This window comes from Ciona intestinalis, unplaced genomic scaffold (assembly GCF_000224145.3).
Source record: "Ciona intestinalis unplaced genomic scaffold, KH HT000047.2, whole genome shotgun sequence".
Classification (NCBI taxonomy): domain Eukaryota; kingdom Metazoa; phylum Chordata; class Ascidiacea; order Phlebobranchia; family Cionidae; genus Ciona; species Ciona intestinalis.
Window position 1 is genome coordinate 52,570 of NW_004190369.2, and position 21,727 is coordinate 74,296.

The 21,727-nt window shown below is 35.6% G+C and overlaps 2 protein-coding genes across 2 annotated transcripts in view; both read right to left on the minus strand.

Moving 5' to 3' along the window:
- Positions 1-21,727, minus strand: part of LOC100175212 — a gene marked incomplete at its 3' end in the record, with an annotated part of 276,802 nt that overhangs the window by 52,494 nt on the left and 202,581 nt on the right. The window lies entirely within an intron of this gene.
- LOC100175103 overlaps positions 342-21,727 on the minus strand; it is a 25,352-nt gene continuing 3,966 nt past the window's right edge. The window contains exons 3-14 of the mRNA XM_026837997.1: positions 18,275-18,451; positions 17,971-18,018; positions 17,639-17,758; positions 11,811-11,906; positions 11,558-11,755; positions 11,278-11,474; positions 7,139-7,340; positions 2,298-2,453; positions 1,995-2,186; positions 1,870-1,937; positions 1,633-1,777; positions 342-1,516 (exon numbers count right to left, since the gene is read on the minus strand). Of these exons, the coding sequence (XP_026693798.1) occupies positions 1,377-1,516; positions 1,633-1,777; positions 1,870-1,937; positions 1,995-2,186; positions 2,298-2,453; positions 7,139-7,340; positions 11,278-11,474; positions 11,558-11,755; positions 11,811-11,906; positions 17,639-17,758; positions 17,971-18,018; positions 18,275-18,451 (1,739 nt within the window). The 3' untranslated portion in view covers positions 342-1,376. The remainder of the gene's footprint in view (positions 1,517-1,632; positions 1,778-1,869; positions 1,938-1,994; positions 2,187-2,297; positions 2,454-7,138; positions 7,341-11,277; positions 11,475-11,557; positions 11,756-11,810; positions 11,907-17,638; positions 17,759-17,970; positions 18,019-18,274; positions 18,452-21,727) is intronic.

Genomic DNA, 21,727 nt, shown 5'->3' on the forward strand with positions numbered 1-21,727 from the left:
CCGGACTGGGACATTATCAGTGATAAAGGGGTATTTCTACAATTCTGATCTGATAAAAAACTGCTGCAACAGTTATAAATAATTTTTAATTAAATATTTTTTGTATGAATTTACATTTTGCAACACTGGGAATTACGAAACGAGACGTCTCTTTAACCGCAAACCACGTGTTCTGTATTATTTTGATTAGCGACGCTTTTCGACTGAATAGGAACGTATTCTCGTACGCCTTTCTCCTTGATGACGTCATAGGTGCTCGGGCTCAGGCTCGTGCCGAGCTTTTCGTTGAAGCTCGGCGCTCGGCGAACCCGAGCTTTTACGACCTCAGCACATCCCTAATAAATATGTTTAACTTGGTGTCCTATCTTTCCCCACATTTAAGTTTTAGGTTTTTATTGCCAACCTTTAAAAGGTTTACTTTTATTTCGATAATTTCTACCTTAGGGGCTATTCAAATATAAAAAGACAATTTAAAAAAAAATATATTCAAAGTTAAGTTATTTGCACTGGAAAATAATTTCTGAGAAGTGGCTTGTGCGAAAAATAGTGTAGTAATATCCAGTTTGTATCAAAAATATAAACGTTATTAATAGTTAATAATAATTTTCTGTAATTAAAACTTTATATACATTTGTAGGACACAAGATTTATTGATTGAAGTTCGAACAATGCCCATTGTCATTCAAACAATACCAATTGTCATCAAGGGCCTACCCAAAGGTTTAAAAAGGAGGGGTAGGTCTTTTGCTTAGAAAATGGACACATATAAAAAAGTTTTTGCTTGGAAAATGGACGCATATGAAACTCAACGTTTTCGATGAAAACATACCTAGACTGATATAATTAATAACACACATAATAGAATCGGTTTTAAACTACAATATTATGACTTCTTTATTATTTTTTAAAATAAAGAGTTCTAATTTTAACACAAAATAAAATAAAAAATTGTCAATTTTTTTTAAATATTTAAAGGTGGGAGGGGGGTTCGGACCCCTGTGACCAGTGGCGCAGCCAGTTTAGGGGTTGCGACCCCCCCTTTCAAACCCCCCTAAATTTTTTTTTATTAAAACCCCCCCTTATTTTTTTTCTAGCTACGCCACTGCCTGTGACCCCTTGTATGTGCCTCTGGGCCCTGATTATCATACAATAATAAAATGTAGATATCCTGTTAAAAACTATAGCATAGGGCAAGGAAAATAATGTTTCAGGTTTTTTACTTTTTGAATTGTTGTCAAAAAATAAAGGAAGGATAGTACTTATTCGTGGTTTTGATTTTAAAAATACTTGGCAATGCCTGCTTAAGTGTCCCGTTTCCCCCACTGTATATATTGATTTTAAATGTTAAATCTAAGCTTTATAAAATAACATGTCAATCAAATATTTTTGGGGGTATTTACAGTGGCTAAAACTTCCATGTTGGTTTCACATTTTCGTTTTGCTTCAAGATAATTTAGTGTTTGCACATGGGCTTGGAACTTTGGTGTCACACCACGAAGTTCCAACAATCCTGTTTCTACAAAAATAATAAGCACAATTAATATTAATATCATTAAATATGTTCAAATTAAAACATACAAATTTTCTTGCTGTGGCTATTGTTAAAAATGTTAGTTTTTAAATCTGTTTTACCTTTTAAGCACACTTCACGGTATACACCAAGTTTAGGATTTTGTGCACGAAGGACTATTTCTTTAAGGAGGTTAAAATATTCTCTAACGGTAAGTCTGGTAAATACCACCAAGTTACTCTCAACGAGGGTTGCTGTACAGCCCACCTGTAGTAAACAACATATATTAATAGAATCCCTTCATATTTAAATTAACACAACAAGTGTGGATAGTACCAACAGTAGTAAAACATAAGTACCTTAGCAAAATAATGCCTGACACATTCTTCAGTTATAATGTTGTAAGATGGGCAATGTGGAGGCAACTCTATGAATTAATACAGAACAAGTCAATTAAAAAAAGAACCTTATAGTACACACTTACCAGATTCACATACAAAGGGGTGCTTTTTACCACACCACTCATCTATCCAAAACTCATCTAAAATAGCAGTGTTCTCAGGAACACCTTCTGGATTATTAAGTCGAACAGCACCACAGTTTTCCACACACCATTTATTATCAGGTTGAGCATGTTCAGATCCACCAAGATACCAACGTTCAAATGGGAATGGACCTGTGTGTTTAGAAAGCAATTTAATATTTATCTGTCTTTAACAGTAAACTATTTTAATTACTTGTTAAACATAGATTTGGGGTTTAGTATTAAAAACCTAAAAGTAGTTACCTTTTTCACAGATTACACGCAATTTTTCAAAACACCCAATCTCTTGCCAGCCGACACCATACCCAAAACGACCACAAAGTCGTTCCATACCATGAAACTCATCATCACCCATCCATAAATCATTGGTGGGATGACCAGGACACCATAATATTTTTCCTATAATAAAAGCACAAATAAGGCAAAAGAATGGGGAAATCTCAATTTAAAAGCCATTGCTAACATACGTGTATTTTTTAAACCATATTTGATTTTACCGCTGAGCAAGAAAATGAATGTTATAATATTAAATGCAGTAGAGCATTCAAGAGAAAAGAAATTAAGAGTGCGTATTTCTCTTTTAAAACAACTTTTTAACTGATACTAGGGACGTACCAAACCCGAGCAACTCGTTTTTTAACTCTCAGTACTGGGCTGAAAATTCTGAAAATTGGGTCAAGTGCCAAGTCTTATGCTATTGTTATCATGAGAGCGAAACACATTAAAAATGCAGCTACTAAAAGATACCGGGACTTATCAGCATAGATTTCTCTTTAGTCATTATTCGTTTGTTGTAAATTCGCTCTCTGAAAAGTAACGGATCGCAACGTTAGCGAATGTGCCCGTCTCGAATTACTTCCTGTATCGAATTACATTCGTATCAGCTTACACGAGTGCCCAATGTTTCATATCTGATTTTCAATAAAAAACACCAAAAACTTTTTTATATATATATATATACATTACTGGTGCTGGTGCAACAAATATAAATAGTTTTTAATTATTTATTTATACATAATTCAATGTTTTGCAACACTGTGAATTACAAAACGAGTGGTATCTTTAACCATAAGCCACGACTTCTGTATGATTTGAATTAGTGCCTGACCAATATTACTTTATACAAACCGATAATGATATTTTGTAAATTTCAGATGCCAAAAAACCGTTATCATAATTAGAGGTCGAGCGATATATCGGTTCATCGATATTATCGGCCGATATTTACGTTCTACCGATAATCGGTAACAATAAAAAAAGCCGATATTTCACCGATATATAAATAGTTTAGGCCAAAGTTAGTATAGACCAAGTTAGGAAACGGCGCTCGTTACCGCCATTACGGAGCCCACAGAGCGTGAATCGCCTATACAAATGCATGGACGGCATGTTTTCATTTAGTTCTTGTAAGCGATACAAAGCTAGAAAACACGTATAGCGGTTGTTTTAACGTTTAAAATATAATTTCTAATATAAATCTTGTTATATAATATTAAATCTAGGAATTAATGTGAAGTAAATTAATATTTTGACTGGTTTTCGGCGTACAGTGTGGTTTAACAGGGTACTTTACGCTGGCGATTAAAACTAGCAGAAATCAGCTTAGTTTACATAGTAGTATATGATCATACCTACGAATCTACAGAGCCATTCTTTACTACATTTATAACCCAACTTGAGTGGACATGCAGCTCCAAACTGCTTAAGTACTAGCAGATAAGGTGTTCGCATTTTCCGATTTCATAAAGACCCGTAACGCAGAAAAGGTAGCTTACTAATTCAAGCAGAGGACCAAAAATAGTAACTCAGTATTGTTTTCCTCAATGTCATTTCGATATTAGGCAAATTTTACACAGATACCTTAAGTTTCGTTGCCGGGTATACGTGTTAAGTTTGTGAGCCAAAAAGTAAAATCACGGCAATTTACATGCAAAACTGCAGGTAGATACACCAGTTTATGGTAATGTTATGCGTTTTTGTTTGTATTTTTATATTTTAAACATGTTCTCTTTTGATTTTGGTTAGTAAACTTGATATTTTCTGTTTTTTTACTCTTTAATCGATTGAGTGTTTAATAAAAGTTGATTATTTTTGTGAGGTTTATTATTGTGATAAGATATAACATTAGTAGAAAGCCATTTTTACGCGCAGAAGTGCTAGGTTTTTAAAAAATCGCAATATTTAAACGAAAAACAGCACCCAGCAATGATAAAATGCTATGCCGTGGGCTCCGAAATGGTGGCGTCTATGAGGTCATAGACGCGCGACAATGGATAACAAGACTCGTTGTTTTAGAATCCGTTTCCTAACTTGGTCTATACTAACTTTGGTTTAGGCGAAATGACATACATCCTACTTGACTTTTACATGTGCGTATAGTTTAGCCTTCACGCACCTGGTAGTTTAGGGTTTATGCTGGCGCTAGTTCAATGCCACGTGCATCATAGTTTGATCTTTTCGTGCGTTGTAGTTTAACCTTCACATGCGTCGTCAAACAAATAATAACATCTCTATTAAGTAAACATAATATTTATTTCGGCTAGTGCAGTTTGTTTGTGTATTATGTTGACGCTCAAAGAGACGCATAAGTGGACTAAAGTAACCTTGAGGGCACACGCGGCTGATAAACATGACATGCGTTGGAAACCTGATCAGACACTTTGACCAAGCTTCATACTTAAGATTGTTACAAAGGAGTTAAATTAATTATTGGAACGAGTTAAAAAAACAAGTTAGCACTTTGCATTAATTCTTACAAACAAGTTCAGGCTCGGCACGAGGTCGCGAAACCGAGATTCAGCGCAAGCCATGGTCCCTAGTGTCTGGAAAATCTACTGCAGATGTCCAATCTTACGCGACAAACTGCCTGTGGCGACGGTTAGCACAGCGTCGCTAAAATTTCACGCAGCAATAATAAAAAAACTCCAGGTGTTGCCAGAAAATTGCTTTATATGAAGTGGGAATTCTGACGTGCGTGGATGTTAATGTAATACTATATTAGTTTAGAGGAAAAATATATATATCTTGGATTAAATGCCAAATTATTCGCAAGAAAATCTGACCAAGATTGTTTTGGATGCATTTAAAAATACGTCCTTGTATGTTTTAGTAAAATATACTTCAGGACAACTACTTTACCCTTCTTTGATTTAGTCGTTCTGGTGTTTCGTTCAACCACACCAGGCCTTAATTTTGGTCATAACAGCAGGTTATCTTCCCTTGTAACCCTGGCGCGTCGTAACAAACTACAATCATTCACAAAATCTCTGCGTCATAATTCTTGTTTGTAATGCAACAAATTATAAAATTTGAAAAAAATCAATTTAACAAAACTCGAGAAACAAACAAAATTAATTAAACCAGAGTCAGTTATGTTTCACAACACACCATCAAAGCTGTGTTCGCCTATTACCGATCAAGTTAAATACAAATATTTAAGAAGTTAAACTTGTTTTATAATTGGAAAATCCAGGGGTTGCTTCCACCCCTGCAAAATTGTCAGGGTAGGTCTGCATACCCTGCACCATATAAATCGACCCAGTGCCGTTCCCGTATAGTCTGACTCGAGAGACAAGTGATCTTTTCGTCAGCGTGTTAGCGTCTAAATACGATAATATAGATAATGATTGCAACATCTTTCGCAATCAGTCACATTTATTAAAAGCAATCGTATTGTAGTTGATTGTAAGTCACAGAATTTGGATTAAATCAACTACAAACGGTCGTAACTTTGACGCGCGCCGTTTTTTTTGTTTAGAGCTATCATGGCCTACCCAATACACGGCCTAGGAATACATCGAAACTGCTCAGACAATAAGAGGCCTATTGACGCGAATAATGCCCATTATAATACATTGTTACGTCACGGTTTTATGAATGGATTTTGCTGTCTGGCTGTAGTTTTTGCATCAAATAACAGTTTATTTACCATTCCCGGTTAAATTACCTTATTTTTCGGGTTATTATATCAACATCTTATATTTTTTATAAATGTTTAAGCATGACTGAACAGATATGGGTTACTTTTAACCACGTGCCGCATACAAGTAAGTTTTACCGACAGTTTAGTTTGGCTCAGTCGATTATTTGCGTCATAATAAAAAACAGGTTGGGTATAACACGAGCGCCCGAAACATTGGGCGCTCGTGTTATACGATACCGACTGTAATTCAAGACGTGCAAATTTGCGCTGCTGTTGCGATTTGGCTGTCACGCCCGGCTACGCGTCTTTTAAATCCTCGGCAATATTGCCGATGTCTTTTAAAAACCGTCGGCAACCAGTTGCCGAAGTACTTTTATACGAGTCTCCAGGGCTGTATATATATACATATACTTTTTATTTATATTTGCATACTAACGTAAACAAAGCCAAAAGTTACCGATTACTTTGTTACCAGAAAATTTCCGATGCGTGGCAGTTTACTTAACTCGCAAGCGTTACAATCATTAATTACTTAATATTTGGACGTTTTTTTTACACTTTGGTTTACAAGACTAAGCTTAGTTAAAATTAATGTATGGAATACAAACGATTAATCAATGTTAAAGTACATTTTAGGTACGAATTAGCGCCTTAAAAAAAGACATGTAATCGTATATTATTCGCTAATTTTTAAATTTCTAATTTTTAAATTTTTTTTTTCATATGCAGTAGCCAGTAGCGTTTATAAAACTATGCTTAGTTCAAAATACTTTATGGAGTACAATCACTAACTTAAAGTTTTAGGTGCATTTTGAATTTGGCGCATTTTATCAAACAGTGAAGTAGTTGTAATTAATCGCTAATTATGCGGTTTTAATTCTGAAAATTTAGTCTTAAAATTATAAATATATATTAAGATTTGATTTCAATAAGGAGATTAAAGAATAAATGCTAGAGGTAAGAATTTAGTTATATGCAAAAAAAGTCGTCCAAAAATCAACAACAACAAGAACAACTATTCAACGAAAAAGGATCTATATGAGCACTAACGTGCTTAAAAACTATATATATTTGCTATTTAGCTAATGTAGTTTTACCATAAAGTAGGGAATCAAATTTTATGAAAAGTCTATACTAAAATAATAATTGATAACAAACCTACCTTGTTCCTCTTCTGTTGGTAATGGAAAACCATTATCTTCATACCATTGCTGCCACATATATAGTGGAGTGCCATCGGACCATTGAAATGATCTTAAATCTTCGTTAACCCGTGTGAAATCTAACCACACTGCATTTTGTTTATTTAGTACACCAGTTTCCTTTAATTGTGCTATACCCGTTAACAACTCATATGTAGTTTCCTTTGAAATAAAATATTAAAACATTACAAAAACAGCTGCCACATTGTAACATGAAAAGTTCACCAGGGTTGCATTAAAAAGAAAGGTGTACGAGAATACGTGCTTATTCAGGCAAAAAGCGTGGCTCATCCGAATAATACAGAGCACATGGTTTGCGGTAAAAAAGACGTCTTATTTCGAAATTTCCAACAAAAAGTATTTGATTAAAAATTATTCATAGGCTAACTGTTGCAGCAGTGGTGCAACCAGCGCATTCAAAAGGGGACCGTCATACAGACATTTACAACCAAAACAGTCTATGGGACAAGTAAACTTGGCTAGGCACTTGTCCCTTAACATTCATATTGAATGTTAAATAGACCGGCATATTGATAAATTGGTATGTTTAGGCTTCACAAACGTGTCGTGTAAAAAAGTGATATAAAATTCTATAAATCGTTAATGCGAACGCACTGGTTCGTCCACTGGTCTGCCTGAGTGTATGTGCGAGTATGCGTGCGTGCGCAAGATTGCGTTGTGCTCGCACGCGGTTTGGCACGTGCAATCCTCTGCCTGAGTACATGTGCGAGTTTGTGTGCATCACGAGGTTACGTGTGCTTTGGCGTGAATGAAGTCAGCTGGCAGGAATTAAACCGTAGCTTGCTTTCATTTGTAAGCTTTTAAAACGGGACAAAGGTAATGTCTTTATAAGTAGCCATTTAATAAGGCCATTAAAATAATCACCTGTATTTTCAAAAACATTTTTTTTTGTTACAAAATGCTTTTTTTACAAAATATTTTTTTCACAAAGATTTTCGACTTTTGTCAAAAACTCAAAATGCACCGACTAAACCATAGTGTTACACTTCCTCACCCCGCCTCTTTTCCACCAGTAAACCTGTGTTATTTCGTAACAAAGATTTAGCTTGCCAGCCATTCTTCGTAAACATATTTGCAACCCTTATATTTTCTGGCTGTACCACTGCTTCCAACTTTTGCAGATAATAAAATCTGGCTGATGCTGACAGCTCAAAAATATGCACTAATTACGTTTGTAGTTGCCATAGGGGCAAATAGGTTTCACTTACCAAGTAAAACCGAGTTTGCTAGCCGCTGCTTTTAAGATGTGTACAAATATATATAGCATACATTGCGGTTTGAACACAGCATTTCTAATGTGTTACAAAATGTGCCGCGTTTGAAGAAAATGTTTGTTTCATTGCGACAAGTAAACATTTTGTTGGAACAAGTAAACTAATGCATTAACTTGTTCTTTGGACAAGCACCTAAAACAAGTTAATGTAGAGCCCTGTATTGGTCTTGCGCACTAGTATCTAAACTACTTTATGCGGTAAATTAAGACTAATATTACATTGTTTATACTAAATTAGAAACGTCTTTTTAATAAATGAAACATGTGTAAGTTTTATGCATATCCATTGCCGATGAGGTTTCCATCTCGTGGTTCTTTGGCAGTGGGCATATTCCTTCAGATTGTTATATTATGAAACGTCATGATTAACCCTTTGAACGCGCCAGATAACCGTTAGCTATTTCCTACCACAAGATACATAATCAAATATTTGCAACAGAAAATCGATTCATTAATAGTTCAATTATTTTAAAAATAATTACAATTGACACGTTCATTGCCATTGGTGCTCCCACAATAGAAGAATTGGCGTTTTAACATAGTTTCAACAGCAATCTGGTTGAATTCATCCAATTTATGTTAAAACTGGATTAAGCAAATGCTTGATATCTGATTTTATATTATGCACTGGTAACAGTTTAACTTTCCTATTACCCGTTTAGTAGCACATTAATCGATTACACCACAGTAGCGCTTGTGATATATTGAAACTCCCACAGCTAGGGTATGGTAATATTCTACAATGTGTTTTCGCCACAATCAGTTTGTGAAGTAATGTAACATCATACGTCCGGCGCCGTGGCTCAGTGGTTTAGGCGCCTGCATCGAGAACCAAAGTGTCCCTGGTTCGATGCGCGACGGCCGTACTAATACTGATCGGCTATGTGTCCTTGGGCAAGATACTTAACGGACATTGCTCCAACCTAGCGGTCACTTATGGGTTGTCTAAATTAACAGTCATAAACAGGAAAAACCATTACCAACAAAGTTGCATATATGTGGTGACTCGCTGCCCAGACGAGGATAAACCTTCTTTGGAAGTGCGTCTGGTGGTGACGTTGCGAGTACGAGTGTAGTTCTCGAATGATGTTTGCGAATCGTGTGAGAATGAGTTCGCAGATATAGTCCGCAGATATAGTCCGCAGATGGAGTCCCACGGGTCAAAAATCGGGACAGAAAACGGAACTTGGTTCGGAACACTGAAGTCGGAACATGAAAAAAGAACTTCACTACCGCGAGCACATCACTTCCGGACGTACAAGGGTGTTGGGGTAATGGGCCAAGTCTGGCCTAAATCCTAGTTCCTCACCCAAACAGAATAGAAATACAATATAATGTGATATCATAGGTTCGGATTACACAATACATAAGCCTCAATAACCGTTTACATCACAATGTCGCTGGTGATGTAATGTATTACCCAAGTTGGTATTTTTTAACATCTTACCTTATGGTAATGGATGAAATCCCAATACAGCTTATGATGTTACAGTTATGCTGGTGGGCGTACATTTATCTAACAGTAACGTAAAATAGGTTACCTAGGTTCATGGCTCCTAGCTACTACCAATGTGGGCGTACCCAAGGGCAAGACACTTAACCCCAATAGCTCCAACCCATCGGTTACTAATGGCCTGTCCAAATTGTCAGAGATACATGAAAAACATAAAAAAAACAATCACCCACAAAGTTAAAATCATGGTAACTCATGAGAAAGACATACTAGGATGCAGTCCGCGAATTTCAGGGAAGCTTAAAGCTAAAACTTTTGCAAAGCGAAAGTAGGCAGCTTATTTGAGATTCTGTCTTTTTACGTAAGCTATTAAATGGGTAAAAGCATAGGTTGTGGCTTTTTCCCACGTGTGCAGATCGTGCTCACAAAGCGTTCTCTCATTTTTATAAAAGAAACAGGCGAAAGTGTAAAAGTGCTCCATGCAACTCCTGCTTATAAAGCGATCTCTTATTTTTATAAAAAAAAAAACAGGCGAGAGCGCAAGAGTGCTCTATTCGAACGACTGCTTATAAAGCGTTCTCTCATTTTTATATAAAAAAAAACGAGAGCGTGAGCTTTGCGAACGCGTCTTCCGAAACAGTTTCTTATTTTTAAAAAAGAGTAGGACCCAACACGTTTTGCTCATTATGGAATACACTTGGAATTATGCCGTCCTAATCAACCCTGTTATTGCGTGAAATAAAATTGAAAACTTCAATCCTGTACTATAAAACCAATAATCTGAAGATGTGTTTTATTTATAATGGTAAAATTATAAGTTTACTTTTTTATTTTTGTGACTTTTGCAATATCCAGTGACTATTCTTCGGGCCGGTATGGCATTAACTTTTGTTAGATAAGTTTGCAACAAGCTATTTTTCTGTTTTGCGCAATACATGTAGATTGTAGAATATCCTATCTTTTAATTATTAGTAAATTAAATAAAATTCACAGCGATCGTCAAACACGAAGATTGTGCATTCATGAATATGACCAATACATTTTTGATAAAAACTTTGAACACGACGTATTGGATGTATTTGGTGTTACAAATTGTATTGGAACAAGGATATAACGGATAAAACATGTTCAAATATTATAAAGTTATCAGCAATAAAAAAATGTTAATTCAACACGCACACGATTATGCCGCACGGGAATTTGAGTATTCCCAAAAATATTACGTCATCGGAAGCTAAGCTTTTACGGGCTGCCGTCTTATGATCTAAATTTAGTGGGTTGAGGATGTGATAAAAAGTGAGAAATTTTGCATAAAAAAATCAAACACAATAAGTTGATATAACTACACTTACGTTTAATTTTTTACCAATTGCATTATACTCATCATAGTCCTGCAGATATGGTAGGTGAGAGCCAGTACGAGCACAAAAATCTGCTGCCTCAGATCGATTTAACCTCATAGGGTCTTCATGATAAAAAAAATGCCAACGCTCCGTTTTTGTGGTAAAGTTATACGTATACAATGGAATTTGTCCTCCAGCAGTCATGTCTACAAAAATTAAAAGATGAAATTTTAAAAATTAAATTAAATGATAAAAGTAAAAACAAATTAAAAAGAATCATTTCTCTAACCTCCAAATTTTGGTGACAAGCTAATAAGTTCATTATCCACAAATGCCCATTTATCTTCATCATAAACGCTTTGTGGGTTGGTTTGGCGCATCCCAACCCAAGCTGCATCACCAAATTCCCCCAGATAACCGTTGGCAAGTTGATAAATTACTGTATTCCTACTGCGGGTTTTGGGCATTGCCAATGTGCCCCATGCACCTAATAATATCATATTCACAGAATACATGTCTGATCAAGATTGTTAAAAGGTTACCTTTACAAGTCATAGAAGCCTGTTCATACGTTGCAAGAGTGTCAAAGTACAGATAATGGTTTCCACCTACTGTTTGCTCACGATTAGCACGCAAACCTAAATTAATGACAACATTAGTAAGAAATGTGTTTGTATAACAATCTATTAAACAAATATCTCCATTAAGTATATATACACACTGGCACCAGAGCTGTGATTGGGCAGCAACAGCCGGACTAGCTCGCGACACTTAGTCCAATTTAAGTTATGTACATTTTGTTGTCGTGGCAATAACTATAACTGTTAATTTAGCAACGTATCGGCGTCACAAAACCAAGATCGGTGTGAGCCATTTTCATAGTACCCATTGTTGCCAAAATCTACTTCAGACGTATAGGGATGCACATTACAGCAGAATATTTGGGTATTCTAGGATATCCTAGAATACTTTATTTCGAATCTAAAATTTCGAATCTTTTTATATTTATAGGAAAAAATAATTTCACCTGCATAAGTCAATTTAATGACTCTTTAATAGCAGCCTTGTTGGATCATAAGCTGTAAAATGATCAAAAAATTTATTGGGTAGTTTTTGCATCACGAAACGTATAGCAGGCTTTGAAAAAACGTTGCGAAACGTTTACCTTCGAAAGTCCCAGAAACACGTTTTTTTCAAAAATTGTTATTAAAGTTTTAAAATTGTTTTTGTAGTTCATGAGATGACGTGTAATGATGTTATTAAACAGAATACCGAATCCCGTAATTACAAAAGGATTCGAAATTCTGTAATTTGCATCCCTACAGACACACAATCTTACGCGACTAAATTCCGGCGCAGCGTCGTTAAAAAAAAAACTCCAGGTGTCGCCAAAGTTTGAGTCAGCAACGAAATCGTTTAAATGATTATGAAGGGGGAAATCTGACATGTATGGATGTAATATTATTAGATTTAAAGAACAAACAATATATCTTTAAAATTTAAGGTTTTTTATCTCTAAACTCGCCAGTATACATTTTGATAAAATGGCTTACGTTATCTATTATGTAGTCTGAATCGTCGTCTCTCATTAGAACGCTCTTCATCTTGGATTAAAGGGCAAATTACCCACAAGAAACTCTGGCCAAGATTGATTGGATGCATTTAAAAATATCGTCCTTGTATGTTTTGGTAAAATATTTTTCAGGACAACTACTTCGGTCTTCTTTGATTTGGTCGTGGGGTGTTTCAATCAACCACATTAGTGCACACTCAACATCTAATGGTATCTTTAAGTTCAATTTAGGTTGCCAAGGGGTAAGACGATTTTAAATCAGCCTTGAACTTTCACAGTCACTTATTGCGCATGTTCCGTGCTGCGATTCGTTGCCAGGTGTCGACTACCGCAATTTTGGACATCCAATTTGTTGCGAAATACCTAATTATTCTGACGTCATATTACGTCACGTCAGTGATGGCTCTAGAGGGGCTGTTTGGTATTTAAACACCATCCTCAGAATCTTTATACATATTTTCATTTACGTAGCTCTAAAACGAAAAATGGCGCATGTTAAAGTAACAATTGTTTGTAGTTGATTCAAATCAAAATTCCGGGACTTAAAATTAACTATATTACGACTACACGCATAGATTTGTGCACGCACACTGGCGTCCATTCCCGGGGAGCCAGGGGGGCGCGCCCCCTTGGTTTACGTACCTGTATTATTGCGTAACAAAACAACGCATTATCACGATCAATGCAAAAGCGAAATAAAATAACCGTTCTGTTTACGTTTGCATCGTACTTAAGCCTTATATTTACCATGTTTTTATTGCTAGGTGTTGTTAAGTAACAGTAGGGGTTCACACGTGGATTCATTGCATCATAATAGCAATTGCTTGACCTGGCAATTGAATACGAAATAATAGCAATTCACACGTTGATTGTGTTCGTCATAATAGGCATTTACATCATTTAGCATGTAAGAGGTTTAAAAACAGGCTGAATGTTTGCGTTTTTTAAGTAAACCTTTACGTGTAAACCTTTTGTAGTTTAGCCTTTACGTGCATAGGAATTTAGCCTTCACGTGCCTCGTAGTTTAGTCCTTACGTGTGTCATTTTTTACTCTTCACGTGGGTCAGAATTTAGCCTTCACGTGCGTCTTGTTTAGCTTTCCTTGTGTTGTAGCTTAGCTTTCACGTGCGCTGCAGTTCAGCCTTCACGTGTAACGTAGTTTAGCCTTCACATGTGTGGTAGTTTAACCTTCACGTGTGTCGTAGTTCAGCTTTCCTGTGTGTGGTAGTTTAGCCTTTTTTTTCGCCCCCACGTCCCCCCCCTAAGATTGGTTTACAACGTGAAAAATTCAACGCCTATGTGCACGCATACACTTAGGCAAACGAATGCACGGGCGTAGTGGCGCAGCCAGAAAAAAAAAGGGGGGGGGGTGTTAATCAAAAAAAATTCAAATTTTTTTTTTAATTATATAAGTTTTTTTGGGGGTTTCTAAGGGGGGACGAAGCCTAAACATACAAGTTTGTCGTGGTGAATTAAAACTTACGGATTGATTTACACACATATAAATACGGAACTTGCACAATACGTTAAAGTTCAGAGTTAATTTAAAATTGTATTTCCCATTGGCAACTTTAAACGAACCTAGAGATACTGTTACATGTTGAGTGTGCGCTGGTGTGGTTAATGAACCACCAGAATGACTAAATCAAACAAGGCCAAAGTAGTTGTTCTAACAAATATTTTTACAAACATACAAGGACGTATTTTTAAATGCATGCAAAACTATCCTGGCCAGATTTTCTTGCGAGTAGCAGTGCTGCGATTTGTTGCCAGATGTCGCCTAGCGCAATTTTCGGCATCCAAATTGTCGCGAGAAACTTAATCATTCTGTACGTCACATCAGTTGCGGATCTAGAGGGGGCTGTTTGGTGTTTGAACTTTGAACACCACCCTCAGAAATGTTATACTTATACATATTTTCGTTTACGTAGCTATAAAAACGAATAACAGCGCTTTTCAAAGTAACGATCCTTTGTAATTGATTTAAATCAGAATTGTGGGATTTAAAATCAACTACAATATGACTTTTTCTAATATATGTGACTGTTTGGCGGTTGTGCAAGTTGTTGCAATCATTATCTATTATCATACTACATTCTGACGAAAAGATTACTCGTCTCTCAAGTCAGACTACAGGAGCGGTAAATTGACAAAAGAAATGCAACAAATTTTACCAACGGACATAAATTAATTAAAAATTTTATCGGTTATTTTGACATCGGAAAGCAGCTTAGACAAGAAATTGGATAATTTTTGATCGGAGACAATTGGTTTGTTACGAAGCGTCAAGGTTACGAAAAGACTACCCACTGTTAGGACCAAACTAAAATCTGGAATCTACAGTGGCGAAATAGGTCTGGTCAGTGGCCACTAAGCTTAATCTAAACACAATTGTATTCACATACTTGTTGCGTTCAAAGTTAGTATAGACCAAGTTAGGAAACGGCGCTTGTGTCCGCCATTACGGAGCCCACAGACCGTGAATCGCCTATACAAATGCATGGTTGGCATGTGTTCATTTAGTTGTTGTAGGCGATACAAAGCTAGAAAAAACGTATAGCGGTTGTTTTATCATTTCAAATATAATTTCTAATATAAATCTTGTTATATAGTATTAAATCTAGGAATTAATGTGAAGTAAATTAATATTTTGACTGGTTTTCGGCGTACAGTGTGGTTTAACAGGGTACTTTCTGTTGGCGATTAAGACTAGCAGCAACCAGCTTAGTTTACATAATAGTATATGATCATACCTAGGAATCTACAGAGCCATTTTTTACTACATTTATAATCCAACATGAGTGGACATGCAGCTCCGAACTGCTTAGGTACTAGCAGATAAGGTGTTCGCGTTTTCCGATTTCATAAAGACCCGTAACGTACTAATTCAAGCAGAAGACCAAAAATAGTAACTCAGTATTGTTTTCCTCAATGTCACTGCGCAGGAGTGCTTGGTTTTAAAAAAATCGCAATATTTAAACGAAAAACAGCACCCAGCAATGATAAAATGCCATGTCATGGGCTCCGTAATGGTGGCGTTTATGACGTCATGGACGCGCGACAATGGATAACAAGACTTGTTGTTTTACAATCCGTTTCCTAACTTGGTCTATACTAACTTTGGTTGCGTCTACATACGTAGAAAGCATTCTCTGATAAATGAGACAATCCTTTAAATGACAGACGCAAAAAAAAACATTTAACATGTTTTTAGGCAGCTGCTGGCTAAATAATCAACCTGTGAGTCCCTATTATGGCGCGAACAATCGCCGTGTAAATTGCTATTTTGTCGTAATTAATTGCCAGATCAGACAATCACTATTATGATGTAATGAACCCACGTGTGAACCCCTACTCTTTCGTAACAAACACACTGCTTGGCTGAGGAAAATATTGTTTGTAAATATAAAGCAGCAATCATTCTGGGACAGCTTTAAGTTGATTATTACAGCCTAAAGCCCTAAATCGTTTAGATTGCGATGTACCAATAGAACATCGTCTGTTTAGCAGTAATATTGTTTGTTTAATTACATTCCTAAACTCGCAATAGCAAAAAACAGGCTTTCCAGAAACATGCTTATCGTATTATGTTTTAAGTCTATTCTAACCAATGTTGTAACAAAATATTGTGGCAATATAAACCACACTATACAATGAACGCTTGGTTAGTTAGTTAAAAAGCTTCTGTGAGGCAATAATTAAATACGAAAATCGGTATTATGACGTAAATAATGAACGTGTGAATCCCTACTAAGACGTAACAAACAGTCTGCCTATCTGGGCTAAATTCTGCGTAAATAATGACTTTAGTAGGCGTAGCATAGATTAATGTTTCTACTGCAGGCAAATGCAAGTGGTGAATTAAAACTTACGGGTTGATTTACACACATATTAATACGAAAACATGCGCAATACATGACTGAAAGTTCAAGGCTGATTTAACACCGTATTTTCACTTAGTACGAAACTAGAGATACCGTTGTTGAATGTGCACTGGTGTGGTTGAACGAAACACCAGAACGACTAAATCAAAGAAGGCCGAAGTATTTTTCCTGAAGAAAGTTTTACCAAAACATAGAACGACGTATTTTTAAATGCATCCAAAACAATCTTGGCCATATTTTCTTGCGAGTAATTTGGCGTTTAAACCAAGCTGAAAAGCGTTCCAATGACGATGATTCAGAATACATAATAGACAAAGACAAATTATTTTGTCAAAATGTATACCACCGAGTTCAGTAATAAAAAAACTTCAAATTTTAAAGATATAAAATTATATCATACGTCGCTAAATTTAACGGTTATTGCCGCGACAAGAAAATGTCCATAACTTTAATTGGACTAAGTGTCGCCGAGCATTGCTTGCGAAAAACTGCTCAATTGCAGCTCTGGCGAGTAATTTGGCATTTAATCCAAACGATACAGAATATTTAACAGATAACGACGAATGCATGTTCGCCAGTAAATGTAATGATGATTACGTCATAATATCTATAATAAATTATTAAAAAAAATTAAAAATAATTGTGGTTTATGTGCTTCTATATAACATATGTAGTTTAGTATATTTATTTTATTCCCGATAAGCCAGCAAGCAAGATTAGTTTCAACTTTAAATGCCAGCAAACCACAATTACAAACACTAAAAATAGACTTTTTTCAATGTTTGAGACTTGGATATATGGGTCGTGTCATGTTCATAAAACACTGATTTGGGTAGTGCTTAAAACTCTTTGGGAACCACTGGCCTAGGGGCTAGGTATACATACTTATATATAACATTTTTTTTAAATAAACCTTTAGGTTCATCACAATTTTTTGAATTAGGATCGAAGAATTTACTATCGCAATGGCAGACTCCCCCAACGCAGATATGAAATGGAGGACAGCCATTAGGGCACTTCAGCGAATCAATGTCTAAACATAAATAAAATAGGAATACTTTATATGCTTGTCAAATGGTACAGAAGGCAGATGTTTTCTTAACATAGTGTGCAGAATAAAAATATTATCACAATTTCACAAATAATGTAAGACAAAAACAGACTTTAAACTACTCATCTCTCTGCAGTTTAAAATTATGTTCAACACTTCGACAGCAATCACTTAAGCACAAAATAAGTACACACCTTTTCTTTGGACTCCTGGACCAATTTTAGGAGGATGTTCACAAGTAGCTGCAAGATAAAATAATAAATCATGATAAAAAATTAAACAACTGTCATCGACAAATTTGAGTTGATCATGGTGATACATTGGAACTGGAAGTTTAGTTTGTTCATTTTATAAAGGCTAATCAGGAATTTTGGGAATGAATATTTTTTTTTCACAATCTACAAAATTATATACATCACAGATTGTTTATATTGTCAATGTGTATGCAAAAGGGAAGTTTGATAAAAAAACAAACAAACAAAGTTTTAAAAAATGCACCTTTTTGACAAATGAATGGCCTTGTCTCTGAACAGGCAGTGACTTTCCACTGCCACGAATCAGCTCTGTCAATTTTTACACAGTCTTCATCTTCATGTGATTCTGTTTCAACTAAAGAGTGAAAGTTGATATACTCAGCACTCCTTAAAGGTCCTCCATGGTTCCATATAAATCTATCTGTAAATAATGTAAACATTATTGCCAAGTTTGTTGCAAAACAATTGAAGACTGACCGATAGGGATGTACATTACAGAATAATTAGGTATTCTAGGATATCCTAGAATACTTTATTTCGAATCTTTTTGTATTTATAAAAAAAAAAATTTACTCACCAAAATTAGTTTATTAACTCTTTTATAGTAGCCTTGTTGGATTATGAGCTATAAAATTATCAAAAATTATACTATTGGATAATTTTTGCATCATGATGATCGGTTCTTAAATTTTCCGCATTTGGCGTTTTTGCACCATACATTATGCATAACATCAGAGATCCCATTTTGTTGCAGGAATAGAGAGCACCAATCCCCGCAGAATGATAGTGCAAAAATGCCAAATCCATACAAAGCCAAAACGGCAGCAACCTTTGTAAAGACGCTGCGAAACGTTTTCTCTCGTCCCACAAACACAAGAATCTTTCTTTTCAAAAAAAAAATATATATTCAAGAATATATTATTATATAAATTACCCCTGGATTTTTTAATTATAAAAGCTACATAACGCCCTTTTTTCTCAGCGTACAAAAAATGCTATTTTATATAACTGCGCGTTAAGTCAGACAACTGTTTATGGCAAATTATCACAAAATCACTGATTGTTACGGTAACAATATCATATTTGTTTGAAAATGTACCGTGTGTTTACTAGTCAATTTTGAAGATTTAAATATTGTTTAACATCTACTTCCCAATCTGCTTTTTCTCAACAGTAGTTCAAAAAAAATTTAAAACACGCAATCCAGGATAAAATTAAACTAATTTAGCATAGGTGTTTTTTCCAAGACATGCACATGTAATGAATTGAGACTTGGTAGACAATTTTATGGGTTACTGTTGCACCACTGTTATTCTGAACAACCTTACAACATTATACAGATGTAAATCGTTGTGTTTAGAGCTACCAATTTTACTCTGAAACCACTTAGCAGATCCAACCCCCAGTATAAAAGATCTAACCCAGTCGCCACTAATTGGTAGGATTGCACAATCCAGAATTTCGAATTCGTGAGATTTGAACCCTTTTAAATTGGAATCTTATTACAGAATTCCATATCCCGTTTAATGATGTCGCGATTTGTCATCTTTTGAAGTATTTTAACAGTTTTACATAAACAATAACTTTGAAAAATAACTTTGTTTTATTTGTGTGGCTGTCGACAAAAAGACCTGTTTCGCTCCAAACGTAGTTCAGAATTAAGCGTTTCCGCACCACCGTTTTGCAGAAATTGGATGCCTTCGTTCCCGCAGAAAAAAAACAGGACTGCCTCAATAACCGAACTTGATTGAATTTTAAGGATTTTGCTGGTGAATAGTGCAATGAAAATTTGCTATATCGTCATTGTTTTTTTTTTCTCCCTCAAGGAAGACTTCATGAGACCTACGAATCCAATGCCAGTTTTAGACATTTACCGAGCACCATCAGTTCAGTTGCGATTCCACATACGGTGGACAAGTCTAGTACACCACATACAGCGGACAAGTCCAGTTAAGTTGCAATTGCACATCAGTTGTGATTCCACATACGGTGGACAAGTCGAGTCCAAAAATTTTACGCATCAACTATTGTAGTAAAAATATCAGCACCAGTTGTCGTACCCTTCATTGGCTGTAGTGCTAGAAGTTCTTCAGTTTCGTTTAGCTCTTTGTGAAACAAAGGTCTTAACCTTATCCCTGAGAGTGTCACTAATGTCACAAGCAAGATCATTGATCGCTATCATCCAAAGTGACAGACTTATTTTCTCGAACTCAATCTTCATTTTAGGTCACATTTCTTTTGCGACATCAATTGCTTCACAAAGTTTCCGTCAGAATAATGTACCATAGTTTGAGCTATTCTTTGTGCGATATGGTAACTACATTGGATTGCTTTTTCGCTATCACTGTGGATTTTTTGAAACATCATCCGCTGGGCCTTTAATTCTTCCTAAAGTTGCCTCACTTTTAGCTTTCTGTTCTGTCCTAGCCTATCATAAATACCCTTAGAATGATTTGACTCATAGTGTCGTCTAACTTTGTACTCTTTAGTAACGTTAACAGTTTGTCATGCGTCTGTGATGTCATAGTCCTTACGGATCCTACGGCATTCTAAAAAATTGCGAATTTTTTAGAACTAAACAATCACAATAATAAACCTTACATAATATTCAGCTTTTATTAAACACTTAATCGATTAAAAAGTAAAAAAAAAAGAAAATAGCAAGTATTCCAACCAAAAACATAAAGAACATGATTAAAACATAAAAATACAAACAAAAACACATAATATTAACATATACTGATTTATCTAGCTGCGGTTTTCAGTGGCGCAACCAGCGTGTTCAAAAGGGGACTGTCATATTTACGTCCAGTCAACGTTTATTTCTGTCGTGATAAAATACCCCCCTTATTGGTTGTGCAGACGAATGTACATTCTACTTTACGCGGTAAATTAACTACTACATCTACATTGGTAAAAAGACGTATCTAAATTAGTAAAAACAAAGAAACATTGGTGACAGTTTTACGCATGTCCATCGTAGATAATTTAACGAATATTTTCGTCAGAATACCTTCGATAATCCATTAGGATTGTTACATCATAAACGAGATTGTTGATAAACAATCGTGTTTTATTCTCTCCCATACGATCAGTAGTTCTGTGGTTTTATCAAGTTTACACCAAACAATCGCAAATGATCTTTTAGTGATTGTTATAATTATAAGCATACGCGCCTAGTACGGGGAGGCGACGCCTCCCCGGCATTTACCGTTATGACGTCAGAAAAACAGGTCGCGTAAGTCTAAACGTCGCGTATTTCTCCAACCGAAAAAAATGCTTTGACCGTTTTATAGACAAATTTTATTTTCCTTGCACAATGTTAAATGTTCCTTGCAACGAAAACGTATAGTCCATCTCCATTGTAGGACCAAGCGCAATTATATGTTTTCACTATAACACGCGTCGACGGCCGTCACTTTCCGCCAAAAACTAAGACTCGCGTAAGCGACGTATCTACGAAAAAAGAAATAACTTCTTTCATGTGCTGAATAGGTAAAAATGCTAATTATTAGGCCGTCTAAACAATGTACACATAGTTTCGGCAAACGGTATAACGTGACAGTATTGAATTCGCGGAGAAGTAATTCGTAATAGACGCGTTGTTATTGCATTCTCGAACTACAGATTCTTGCCCAAGATCAACAAATAGTTTGGATAGAAGGTTAGAACAATTTAAACAAAGGAAATAAAACCT